The sequence below is a fragment of the Stigmatopora argus genome, chromosome 8 (genome assembly GCF_051989625.1).
Source record: "Stigmatopora argus isolate UIUO_Sarg chromosome 8, RoL_Sarg_1.0, whole genome shotgun sequence".
Classification (NCBI taxonomy): domain Eukaryota; kingdom Metazoa; phylum Chordata; class Actinopteri; order Syngnathiformes; family Syngnathidae; genus Stigmatopora; species Stigmatopora argus.
The window spans coordinates 4,016,230-4,030,000 of NC_135394.1; the positions used below are offsets into that span (position 1 = coordinate 4,016,230).

The following is a 13,771-nucleotide window of genomic DNA, read 5'->3' on the forward strand; positions in this document are numbered from 1 at the left end:
GGCTTAACCCAAATTCAAAAATGAGTACAAAATTATTTAAGGCACTCTCAAAATAATCAAAATTTGCATATTTTAACATGAAGCTTTATTGAATTGAATGCTTTTATTGTTATGATACAAGTATAATGAGATTTAAAGCTGCACAAAGTGCACAATTAACAACAGACAAATAAATAATCAATAAATAATAAATAAAGACTGAGAGGAAAACCACGCAGGCCTGGGGAGAACATGAGATATGTTAGGATTATCTCGCTGCGTTTGTCCAAACCGTGCATTGTAAGAAGTTGAAATTTTTATGGTGGCCAGAAACGGCTGTCGGATCCTAATAGACGAGTGATTGAATTTCTTCAAGTGTGTAAACTCAATCTTTTATTTGTTAAAGCTGAAACCAGAGTTGATGTATGAATCATTGTTTTTACATTATGTCCCTAAACGCACCGCTTGGTTGATTGGTCGTAAGGAGGGGCGCCTTCAGACGTCATTAACAAGAGACATTTTCGGAAGACTTTCCGCCAGCGAGTTTCCAGGTGCTCCCTGAAACACTTTCTTTCTGTCGTGACGGGAAAACTCAGCGAGATACGATGCTGCTGGCAGCGCTAAACCAATGTAGTTGTAAGGTAGGACGCCTTTCCACGTTATTTACAAACTTTACTTTTGGAAGAATTTACGCCAGCGATTTACAGGTGAGCACACACGCGCTCGCGCTACGTTTGTCCAAACCGTGCATCGTAAAGAGTTGAATTTTTTTATGGTGGCCAGAAACGGCTGTTGGATCCTAATAGACCTAATAATCCTAATGATTGAATTTCTTTACCTTCTCTAAGCGCGTAAACTCAATCGTTGAGCATTTGCAAGGATTATCGATTAGTATGCCTGACCAGAAATATGTTAACTTGCTGCTCTCTTGTGGTAGTTTTAAGTATTACACTCAGCAGATTTGGAAAAACCCATACCTCCAGTGCATCCGCTTAGTAATTAATGAATAATTTAACCTTAAATAGAAAGGCTATCAAAATAAAAGCAGCTGCTACTGTGGTTGCCAGTAATTATAATCATAATTTCCTGAACTATGCAACAGCACCGCTATTTTGTGAGTTTTTATTTTTGTCATATTTTCACTTTGGTTTACAATGTTTTAACAAAAATAACACCCAAACATTGCTTAAATTGGTAAAATTTGTCAACCTTTTTTTTGAAATTGACCATCAGTTTTCCTTACTAATTCCAAAAAGGCATATTCCTGCTTCTGTATACCTGTACATAATTGTATAAACATTTGTTGTGCTATGCTAACTGAAAATTTTCTTTCTCATCTAACCCATTTTTCAAAGGAGAATTTTTTTTATAGCACAACAACTGTCTTTTGGTTCTAAACGAGCAAGGGGGACCGGCGAAGCACAGCAAAATGAATTTATCTGATTTTGATATTGATAGAGACTAGTATATGTATTTGAGTGAAATAAGTTTCATCGAAATTACTGACAATATAACTCCCAAACATTTAATTCAAGTGGGGGGACCGGCGAATCATATAAATTCATTTTGTCGTGGTGTCATTGTACAAGTTATACATAAAAAAACATATTCCTTATTAGTTCAAACAGGGAAAATTGGATATTGGAGCTCATCCATAATAACCATGGCTTTATTTTGATATTTTTTTGATATATTTCGATATATTCACTCATTTTCTGCTCCCTAAATTCTATATAATTTGGAATTTTTATATTGTGACAAACTATTATGCCACTGATTTCACTCCCCAAAAGAGCATGTAAGCTCTTTTCTGGATAAAAAGGGTAATTAAACATTTTTTTCCCAAATCCCTAAAAATATGCTGAGATTTTTTTATTTTTTTACATTTAGGTAAAACTGACTGTAATTGTTATGTATTCAATACAATAACTGTGATCAGATGTGTGCTTGTTTGAGACAACTTATAATTCAAACCGACAGTTTTTGCTTGTTCGGGGTAACGTTTGTTATCTACTTTTACTGTATCTTTAACAGGAAACTCCAGTTACATTTATAAATGAAGATACTCTTCCACGTATGTATGAAGTGAGTAACAGGCTGTGCTATTTACAAAAAAGTGAGGGTTGGGCAAAGCTTTGATTAATGAAGGCTTCTGCAAACACAACCATGTTGTGTAACATATTAGTAATGCAACCAGAAGACTGTACGGACCAATGAAAACCCAGTCATTTAATGCACAACAAACATATTGCAAGGGTGTAACATTGGCTATTATGACTGATAAGGGATCAGAGTAGAAGGAGGAGTGGGAACATATAAAGTATGGATTAGTGCAGCCTTCCTGGAACCCTTTGAATTATTTTATTGTGCTACTCTTAGCTTCTATAAATAAATCAGATCAAATCAAAAGCCTTTTGTCATTATACAACAGCTGCATATAACAAAATTAGTGGTGCTACTCCACAAAGTGCATGTTTCAGTAAAAACAGAAATAAGTAATTAAAAAAGTCATGTCTGGGCAAGGTAATTAAACTAGAAAGAACTATAATAAGCAAGACTTCCACCTGTTTTATACCCAGCTGTGAGTTAATAGGTGAACATAATGACAACAGGTTTGTGATTTCTGAGTAGCAAACATTTCAAATTTTGTTTGTTTTCGTATTTCTCCCACTATGCCTTGTGTCCATTATTAAGTGGGTTAACACAGGGTTATTTTGAGGGCAAAACAATCTTTATCAACACATACCCCAATCCCCCTTTATTACCTCTAATCATTATCACCTGTGTAAAAACAAATATACCAATGAAATATTATTTTATTTTCATGCAATCAGACTAGTTACCATGGTGACCACCATGGCAACGGTGATCCAAGAGTTTTTTTTTAACACCTACATGTTTTCCACAGATAGCTAAAAGGTACACACGAAACAAGCTCTAAGTGGTGTCGTGATAATTTTGTACTCTTCAAGATAGTCTAATGTAAGAAAATGTGCCACCATATTAAGACAATGTCATAAATTATCACTCTGATGACATGCCTTTTTAATTTTGTAATGCTTGCTTAATGCAGTGCTGCTCTTTAAGCGATAGGAGGTGTTGCACTGCATTACTGGCAACCACAGTAGCAGTGGATGTAACAGTTTTGTAAAATGCAATGGCTCTTAATAGCTGTTGTACTTCTTCTACACATGAGCATCACAAAATGATCTGCTTTTATTTTGATAGCCTTTCTATTTAAGGTTAAATTATTCATTCATTTAAACTTGGTGCGATATCCATGCATATGTTCTTCACACACTTAAGTGTTCTGATTCAAACATAAAAGTCACAGATGGTCAAATTGTATGGGTAGATCTAAGTATTCATTAGAAAGGTGAATGAATACCTGTATTCCTTATAAGACTCTATTCTACTTCCTGGTAACTCCCTAGTCCAACCTGTTCAACCAGTCTAGAACAGGTGAGTGCCGACATTGAGTCAAATTAACAAAAGCCTGCGAGCGCTGGGGAGAATTAGCTCCATTATTTTAGCATTAGTCAGGAGCAAGAAAAAAATCATTGTAATAATTGTCCATCCTGCTCTGCCATGACTTATTTTTGTAATTAAGCCTATGTAGGAGGATTGGCAGGAGAGAAAAGGGTCATGGACTCGAATACAATAGAGGACATTGAGTCGCTGATGGAGGACATGGACTACATTCCGGGGCACTTCCACCTGGACCTAAACCTCAATTGTGATTCTACTGGACCTTTGAAACTGAGACAAAGAGACACTTACCTAAAACAGGAAAGTCTCAAGGGAGAACTGGAGGCTGAAGCTGGATATCTACAGTATGCTGTTCGTAATCTTCTGGGTCTTCTGGCTTTTCACCTCGACCACCTTCAAATTGCAGAGGAAATATTCCGGTGATAACATGTGTACAGTTTATTTCTTACCTAACCCTAATCAAGTTAGATTTTTTTGGAATCCACTGTTGTATGTTTTGTAGTTTTTGCACAAGAGCTTTACAGTACAGTCGAGAGGTTCAACTCTCTCGCCCTTGGGATAAATGTGTCATCGTGAGCTAACTCAGCAGGTAGAGAGGGGTAAACACCACAATGAAAATACACGCAATCCCTAAAGACTCAAGATTATAATGCTAAACTTGTAATGTACCTACTACAATATGTCCAGTGACAAAAGTTGGGCACCTGTAAAAATGAAAAACGATGTGTATATATATTTATATTTATGTATATATGTGTGTACATATACATATATACGTACATATATATATATACACATATATATACACACACATATATACACATATACATATATATACGTACATATATATATATATATATACACACATATATATATATATATATATATATATACACATATACACATATATATACACATACATATATACACATATACACACATATATACACATATACACACATATACACACATATACACACATATACACACATATACACACATACACACACATACCCACACATACCCACACATACCACACATACGCACACATACCACACATATGCACACATATACACACATACATATACACATATACATGTGTGTATATGTGAATGTGTGTATATATGTGTATGTATATATGTATATAGTATATTATATATATGTATGTATGTATATATATGTATATATATATGTATATGTGTATATATATATGTATATATATGTGTATATGTGTATATATGTGTGTATATATATGTATATATATGTGTGTGTATATATATATGTATATATGTGTATATATGTATATATGTACATGTATGTGTGTATATATGTATATATATGTACATGTATGTGTGTATATATGTATATGTGTATATATGTGTGTGTATATATATATATATATTTATATATATATAATATATACATAATATATTGGGAGGATGAGCGGTACAGATTATGAATGAATGTAATAATACTTTAAAGCCGTTAGCTGGCTATCGTGAATTAGTTTATTGTGGATTCTCATCTCCCGCGTTATCCGAAGTCTGATCGCGGGGACAGCACTAAAGCAGGGAGGCCCAGACTTCCCTCTCCCGAGCCACTTCATCCAGGTCTTCCGAGACCCAAGGCGTTCCCAGGCCAGCCGGGAGACATAGTATCCCCAGTGTGGCCGAGGTTGGCCCCGTGGCCTCCCCTCGGTTCGATGTGCCCGTAACACCTCCCAAGGGAGGCCTCCTGGGGGCATCCTGATCAGATGCCCGAGCCAACTCATCTGGCTCCTCTCAATCCGGAGGAGCAGCGGCTCTACTCCGAGCCCCTCCCGGATGACCGAACTTCTCACCTTAACACATTGTGGATTGAATATTCATAATATCCATGTTTATACCTTCTCATATCAAATCCAAAATACATATGAGGTATATTTAAAGAATGCATTGCTTACGATACATTTCTCATCATGGCTGCCAAACAGGAACAGTCTTATTCTCATAAGAATGGAAGATAACCGGAACACGCCTGCTAAAGTTGCACGTGTTGAAATCGCTCACGTTTGACAATTTAAACTCAAGTAACAAGTTAGACACTAGCGACTTCACTATTAGGCATAGTTTCTCCAATCCATACGTTTTTTTTGTCATCAGTCATCACTGCCTGCATATACCACACTTCAGGCTATGAGTCGCTCTATAGAAAAGAATCATTAACATTTTTTTTAATGTATTGGCTTTATTGTCATTGCACAAAATATAAAAGAAAACACAGCAGCCAAGTTTGGCAATGAAATGTCATTGCTCGGCTTCCGGATTACAACATGTCGGGGTTAAAATATTTTTTAAAAGATAACATCTAAACAGTATTATGAAAACAGGAGCTAAAAATATTATATAACAGAAGCTAAATGTTATCCGGAGTGCAATGGAGAATAAATAGATAAACAGGATAAAAACAAGAAAAAACATAATATTTTAACTTGATGCTAATTTTCTAAGGTTCCATATTGTAGATGAGTTACTATTAATAAAAGAATAAAAAATAAACATATTACTTTGGGTTCCCTTAAATAATTTCATATATAAATTACTCTAGTATAAATTGCATGCATGGTCTAACTATGGAAAAAATGGAAACTTAATAGAAAAATACGGTAGTATTTAAAAATATGTATCATGTTTACATGAAAAGAAAGTAGCCTTAAATAATCATTTCTGTTCTATGCTGTTATTTTAACTCAACCCCCTAAAAATGTCACACTTTAGGCTATATAAGCCACAATACTACCATTTTGTACACAATTGCGGATTACATGACCCAAAATACGACATCCACGTATATGTAGGACAGGTCAAGAAGGTTAAATATTCTTCGTGGCCACTAACAACTAAAATGTGGTCACTGCCGAAATTTAATACAGTGGTAGCTCGACATACGATCTTAATCCTTTCCGGGACTGAGATCGTATGTCAAGCTTTTCGTAACTCGAGTGGACGTTTCCCATTGAAATGAACTAAAAACAAATTAATTCGTTCCAACCCTCTGAAAAAACACCAAATACAGGATATTGGATTGGAAAAAATGTTTTATTTCTACTAATTCGCCATCTATTAACAAAGTAACACATAACTAGTGGTTTAATAGTAATAAAATGTGTTTAATAGAAGTAAAATTAGACGCATTTCGTGGAGGGTAGAGACAGTGACATACACAGAGGCGGGGTGTTCGGGGGGACTTTATCCACGGCAACAATGCACTCGTAAAACGAACAAACAAATTTAAATTAACTTGGATTAATATATACAGACACTCAAACATACGTTTAATGTAACTTTACACAAAACTGAATTCTAATTTTGTTTTAATCTTTTTTTACCTTCGTTTTCCGGGTTAGCGGTTTGCCACGCCTCCAACCTCACGTTCGCTATCGATGGGCTGTTTGCTGTTGTATTCCCTTCAAAATATTCCGAAAATTATGCACACAAATGTCCTCACAATAGGATAATGCACGACCACTTGCCAATGAGAAGTAGTCTTGAATGAGCGATCGCGGGAGCTAACAGGCTAAGGAAGGAATAACAGGAAATGCAACAGCTGAGCTTACCCACGTATTGATTGTGAGTAAAAAAACTTTTATTCTGAGAAAGGGTGCCATTGGCTATTGGTTTTGTGTGCACGAGTATACTTCATTACCCAGAAAGCCCTCTTTTTGCCCGCGCATGCGCGTTGTGCGTTTTCTGGTCCATGTTTAGCGGATAAATCGTTCAGTGCTCGTAGATATGTGTTATACACAAAAGAGATGCGGCAAAAAGACAGTTGATAAACAGCCTCCCATGTCATGGCCACCTGGCTTTGTCGCATCTCGAAATTTTGATCGTATCTAGGGCGAATTATTCGATTGAAATTTTCATCGTACCTCGAGCATGTCGTAGGTAGAGCTGATCGTAGGTCGAGGTACCACTGTATTGTGTCTAGGGAATGGTAAATGGTGGTATCCATGTAGCCAAACTGTTATCATTTTAATCAATTTAATTAACCCTCGTTGAATTGTCGATTTGGGCTTTTCAGGGGCATTTGTAAAGAAGATCAAGGGAACCTCAATGCCTGGGCTAACCTGGGATATGTGTATGACAAGTTGGGAAGAGAGCTGGATGCTGCAGAATGTGTGGAGAAAGTATCCCAACTGATGGGCTTAGGTGCAGGAGAGACCACTAAGGAAGACAGCAGGCAAATGGCGGCCCGCTGCCTGGCGGAGCAGGCCTATGTTTACCCCTACGATGTGGAGCTGGAGCGAGAGGATGACTTGAGGGAAAGACTGGTCGCAGCCCTGATGCTCTATAATAGAGCCCTGGACTATGGCGGTCATCTGGTGAGGTGGAATCATGATTGTAAGAAAGTAGAATTTAGGCCAGAATCAATTTGTAACACTATTTTTCAGATACCATTAGAAGAAAAAAGAAGCTGGTACTTTAAGATGGCAACCATTTATATCAGGTAGCACACTATCTATTTAACTAAAATGTACAGTTCTGAGTTTTTCTGTCTTTCTTTCTTCTCCTTGCAGACTGGATGACATAGTGAAGACCAAAGAGGAGGCTGAATACTCCAGGCTCTCACATTTTAATAAGGGGCTAAGGCTTCTCAGAGAAACACTCCAATCTGATAAAACACAACAAAAGGGTAAACAGAACTTATCATCCCATCTCATATCAGATACAGTGTCTACACGTGAACTACACAGGGATGCACATAATGTACAAATGTAGATGATCTAAACCAAGGGTGTCAAAATCGGGTTTGTTCGCAGGTCGCATTAACGTCAACTCCATTTCATGTGGGCCGAACCATTTTAGATATAATATTTAGTTTGTTTTTTTAAACCGGATTAAAAGAACTGGATCAAAAGCCCTAACTATTCAGTTTTTATAGATAGATCTAAAACAATGTTTATTTGAGCATTTTTTCTTAGTAAGGGGAAAAAGTCTTTTAATCACTTGTTTTTCATTTCAAAAGGAAACAAAATATATATATATATTTTATTATGTTCAATATTAAAGTGGAAAACAGAAAATATTTGTATTTTGGAATTTTACAAAATGCTTTTGGAACTAAAAACACAAAAGAAAAAAAATGGATTTAAAAAATTGCTATTATTGATTTAAAAAGCGGAAAATCAGGAAATATAGGTAATATACATCTGTAATATTTATTAGAATTTGATCCTAAAACAGAAAGTCGGCACTCATGGTTTACTTTCTCGGGCCGTGCAAAATGATGGGGCAGGCCAGATTTGGCCCCCAGGCTGCCACTTTGACACCCGTGATCTAAACTGTGAGAGTCAAAGAGCCACCACACCTGACACCAGAATATAAATTTAAAAATTTTAATCTGCCAAATTATTTTTTAAATATACACATTTTTTGAATGGCCCTGATGAATTTGAGTGTGTTTTAAGAGAGAAATAAAAATAACAGAAACGAGGCAAAGATAAGAAGTCATTTGGCCGGGTGCCGCATGTGGCTCGAGAGCTGCGTGTTCGCCACCCCTGATCTAAACTCTCATCCCCAGCTCTTTCCTGGTGTTACGTTGGCATCATGCTGGAGAGGCAGGATGACTTCACCACAGTGCCCATGTCGATCCACGACTGCGGATACTCAGCCACTGATCCCCTAACCTGCTATGGGAATGTATGCTCAATATACACCTGTGCAAATTTGGATTAGTTGGAGAGTACACCTTCAAACAAATATTTTAAATGTGATTTGCAGGCCATAAAGTTGGCTAATAATGATGCCTTCATCCTGAACCTCCTGGCCAAGCTGTTCTTTCTGCTGGGTAAATATGAGATGGCCACAGGGATCTGCAACATGGCTCTCGATGTGCTGCCGGATCCAGAAATCAATTGGCAGGCGTATTGTACCCTTGCCAAGGTACCGGACAAACACACTTCCCCAAATATTTTTGAAATATCTGTTGAAATAGTAAGCATGATTTAGACTAAGATTTTTGCAGGCGACCAGTAACACATTTGCACAGGCATTTGCTGCTTTTATGAAAAATACATTTTGCACAACTCCAACATAGAAATTTAACTGTCAGACACACTTAGTTTTCTGTTCCCGGGGTAACGTATGGCCTTTCCAAGAAGGGTCGACACCAGAACTGTAAAACCCATAGAAACATTGTTCTGTTTGAAGACAAGCAGTATGTTATGAGACTAGTTGATTTATTCTCGGATATACTTTCACATATGAAGACCGGAGGTGGTTTAGTGAGAAGCGAAAATGTATGCATAGGTGATAAAACCTAGTAATTCAAAGCCTATAAGGAGTCTGTGATGATGAAATATGTTGGTCGGACTCTCCTCTGTCTTAGCCGTAAATAGGCTGGGGAGACATTTATTCCTATTTAATAGAAATCTCTGAGTCCTTCACTCGAGGAAAATTAGTGGCTTTCAAAAGTATTGAGGCCTACGATTATTTTGTTTCAAGAAAAAGTTCGGGCAAAAAGTAGATTGTATATGCGGCATTTTTTAAAATCTTTTGATCTCTAATATTAGCATACTCAGACTCGTATCATTATTTCCCTTGTATTGTTATCAATCTGCCCACATTTTTGCTAGTTGATCAAATTTGATCTGTAATATATCTGGAACTTGAAATGCAAACCCTTTGCGGTATATTGTTTTTGGGTCAAGATTGACCGTTTTTAAGTTTGGCACGTAAAAAGTACCATTGTTTTTTCAACAGAACGCAATTCAAAGCATATTACAATTTTCTACTCATTAAATTAAAGCTCTTTGTAATATAGTTGCATATATTATGATACTTATAGATACATGTCTATGCAAACTTCATGTGGCGCATGTTGGGCTCCATTTGATAAAGCCACATGGCTGCGATCTATTTACGTATAAAAATGCATATTTATGAAAATATATTTTTATATTGAACATGACCTATACTTAAAATGTTTATTTTAAAAAGAAAAATGAATCAACACCAATACTGTTAATGCATTTTAATTTTATTACATTAAGGTGTTGGTCAGTAACACAACTTTATTGAATACAATTTATTGTAGGCCAATTGTGATAAGTCCACAATTTCATTTCTAAATTAACTAGTAGTAAAAGCTTTTTGAGCAACATTAACTGTGTGGAAAAGCACTATATAATCATACAACAATGCTAATTTAACAGAACTATAGGTTTAATCTCACGATCACCTGTCACCATTTCTTTTGTTTTGCATCATCCTTTTCAGAGTGAAATTGGGAAGAAAAAATACACAGGAAGACTGAGCTATCAACCTCACTTAAGCCTTCATAATTCATGCAAAACATTTTAATTACAGATTAAATATGGTAGTTCTTCCAAGAATCCAATGTGAGAAATGAAACCACCACGTTACACAACAACCTCCTATTCTGAGCATGCTGGTATATTCTTTCCTTTAGATCAACACAACACTTTACGTCAAGGACCTAGAAAAAGCCAAATGTGGAGAAGGTGGTGTACCAGACCGTCAAATGTTAACTGAGGCCCAGAAAAACTTGGAAAAAGTCTTGGCTGTGTGTCCTTGTTTGAGGACTCACCTGGAGATTGCACAGGTAAGAAGGATTCCCTTTTTTTAATCATGCATTGTATATGTTTTAATTCATTTTTCATCTTCTTCGTTAGGTGTACTACTACATGGGTGTAGATGCATTGCGGGAGAGCCTTCTGGTGGATGAGGTAGCAATAAACAGTGCCTTGGTAAGTCTGTCCCAGGCCCGACTGTACGAACAGGGAGACAGCTTGCCTGACCTCCACTTGCTCAAGGGACGTTGCCTCCTCCTCAAGGGCGAGGAACAAAATGCTGTAGACTGCTTCAGATATGCTCTGGACCTAGAACGACCGACGATTACGGATACCACGGCCTTGCGGTACCTTCTCCAGGCCTTACTGGCTGTGTTCATGCAGGGGAGCCCTGATTCCAACCAAATTATCAACCAGATGGAGCAGTGTTTGAAGAAGGCTGAGGAGAAGTACCCTGAGGATGTGGTGAGGGCGGAGCTCCGATGCCTTTACAGAAGAAACACTGCGGAGGTCACAGAGCTGTCGAAAGCTCTCATCAGAACGGGACGACTGGAGCTGGTCAGAAGGCTACTGCAGACAGTAGCACCTACAAAAACTGCTAAGAAGAGAACACTTACAAAATCGTTTTCTTGTGCATAAACACACGTAGGTGGTTGTTTTGACTCATGAGGAAAAAAATGGCATGAGTGCATTTCAGGTGACGTGAAAGCTAAACTGTACTGTAATGAAGTTCTGCTTCTACTGGATATGTACTATACTATATGTTTTGACGAAAGTTTGGCGACACTCTTTTTCCTTGTCGACGATAATGTCAAATATTTATTCATCTTATTAGACATGCTTCATAACTGAGCAAAGAATACCCCGAGATTTGGTACAAACGTAAAGCTGGCATGCAAAATGACTTGAATGGCTGGACATCGTAAGGCTTTTTCTTTTAAAAAAAGTGGTCTATGTAAAGTAAAGCTTTTATTTGTTTAAAAAATAAATACTATGTATATATAGTCAGGCTTTTTTCTTTAAAAATGACCATGTATATTAAGGGTTTTTATTAAAAAATGACCATGTATAGTAAGGCTTTTTTATTTAAAAAAAAACGACCATGTACAGTAAAGCGTTTTTCTTAAAAGACGACATAGTATAGTAAGGCTTTTTTTCTTAAAAAATGACATAGTATTGTAAGGCTTTTTTCTTAAAAAAAACGACATAGTATTGTGAGGCTTTTTTTCGTAAAAAACGACATAGTATAGTAAGGCTTTTTTCTTAAAAAACAACATAGTATAGGCTTTTTTCTTTAAAGACGACATAGTATAGTAAGGCTTATTTTCTTTAAAAACGACACAGTATAGTAAGGCTTTTTTGTCTTTAAAAACGACATAGTATAGTAAGGCTTTTTTTCTTAAAAAATGACATAGTATTGTAAGGCTTTTTTTCTTAAAAAATGACATAGTATTGTAAGGCTTTTTTCTTAAAAAAAACGACATAGTATTGTAAGGCTTTTTTTCGTAAAAAACGACATAGTATAGTAAGGCTTTTTTCTTAAAAAACAACATAGTATAGGCTTTTTTCTTTAAAGACGACATAGTATAGTAAGGCTTATTTTCTTTGAAAACGACACAGTATAGTAAGGCTTTTTTGTCTTTAAAAACGACATAGTATAGTAAGGCTTTTTATTTACAAAAAAGACCATGTATAGTAAGGCTTTTTTCTTAAAAAATGACCATGTATAGTAAGGCTTTTTTGTTTAAAAAAGACCATGTATAGTAAGGCTTTTTTTCCTAAAAAAACGACATAGTATAGTATGGCTTTTCCCCCCTAAAAAAACGACATAGTAGAGGAAGGCTTTTTCCCTAAAAAAACGACATTGTATAGTATGGCTTTTCCCCCTAAAAAACGACATAGTATAGTATGGCTTTTTTCCTTTAAAAAACGACATAGTATAGTATGGCTTTTTTTCTTAAAAAACGACATAGTATAGTAAGGCTTTTTTTCTTAAAAAACGACATAGTATAGTATGGCTTTTCCCCCCTAAAAAACGACATAGTATAGCATGGCTTTTTTTCTTGAAAAACGACATAGTAGAGGAAGGCTTTTTCCCTAAAAAGCGACATAGTATAGTATGGCTTTCCCCCCTAAAAAACGACATAGTATGGCTTTTTTCCTTTAAAAAACGACATAGTATAGTAAGGCTTTTTTTCCTAAAAAACGACATAGTATAGCATGGCTTTTTTTCTTGAAAAACGACATAGTAGAGGAAGCCTTTTTTTCTTAAAAAAACGATATTGTATAGTAAGGCTTCTTTTCTTAATAAACGACATAGTATAGTAAGGCTTTTTTTCTTTAAAAAATGACATAGCAAGTAAGGCTAAGAGAGTCGGAGAATAAATCTGACTTCTGATTCTTCACCTTCTAGTTGTTGCTGTGGTCCACTGGCAAAATCATTGGGTCAGAACATGAGGCGGGAATCAGGAGTGAGTTCAATTCCACTCGTTGCAATTCTCAAATTGTTTATTGAGGTAATGAAAAGGATAAATACAACTTCCAACTTTACAGTGGTGCAGTGGCAAAGACAATGGCTCAGAACTTCAAGTGGATGCAAGTTCAAATCAGAAGTGAGTTTGATTCCACTCTTTGCAATTCTCAAATTGTTTATTGAGGTAATTAAAAGGATAAATATAACTTCCAATCACATCTTTTCAGAAGACACTGTGGTCCAGTGGCAAGAACAATGGG

At 36.2% G+C, this 13,771-nt stretch overlaps 1 protein-coding gene across 7 annotated transcripts; it reads left to right on the forward strand.

The window, feature by feature from the left end:
• The first annotated feature begins 461 nt into the window (after positions 1-461).
• ttc22 (tetratricopeptide repeat domain 22) lies at positions 462-12,042 on the forward strand. 7 transcript variants are annotated; one of them, XM_077607528.1, is made up of 10 exons: positions 476-620; positions 3,590-3,887; positions 7,528-7,828; positions 7,898-7,953; positions 8,024-8,139; positions 9,028-9,146; positions 9,228-9,389; positions 10,918-11,070; positions 11,141-11,215; positions 11,303-12,042. In XM_077607528.1, the coding sequence occupies exons 2-10, from the start codon at positions 3,625-3,627 to the stop codon at positions 11,675-11,677; spliced, it is 1,620 nt and encodes a 539-aa protein (XP_077463654.1). In that variant the 5' UTR covers positions 476-620; positions 3,590-3,624; the 3' UTR covers positions 11,678-12,042. The 7 variants fall into 7 exon arrangements, with proteins under 7 accessions (XP_077463655.1, XP_077463654.1, XP_077463651.1 ...); XM_077607525.1 differs by having other exon boundaries at positions 11,141-12,042; XM_077607527.1 differs by having other exon boundaries at positions 518-686; positions 11,141-12,042.
• Positions 12,043-13,771: the final 1,729 nt, after the last annotated feature.

Coding starts and splice junctions, on each gene's coding strand:
- ttc22 (XM_077607525.1), top strand. CDS start 3,625: ATGGACTCGAATACAATAGAGGACATTGAGTCGCTGATGGAGGACATG. Junction 7,829..7,897: donor TGGACTATGGCGGTCATCTG/GTGAGGTGGAAT, acceptor ACTATTTTTCAG/ATACCATTAGAAGAAAAAAG. Junction 7,954..8,023: donor ATGGCAACCATTTATATCAG/GTAGCACACTAT, acceptor TTCTCCTTGCAG/ACTGGATGACATAGTGAAGA.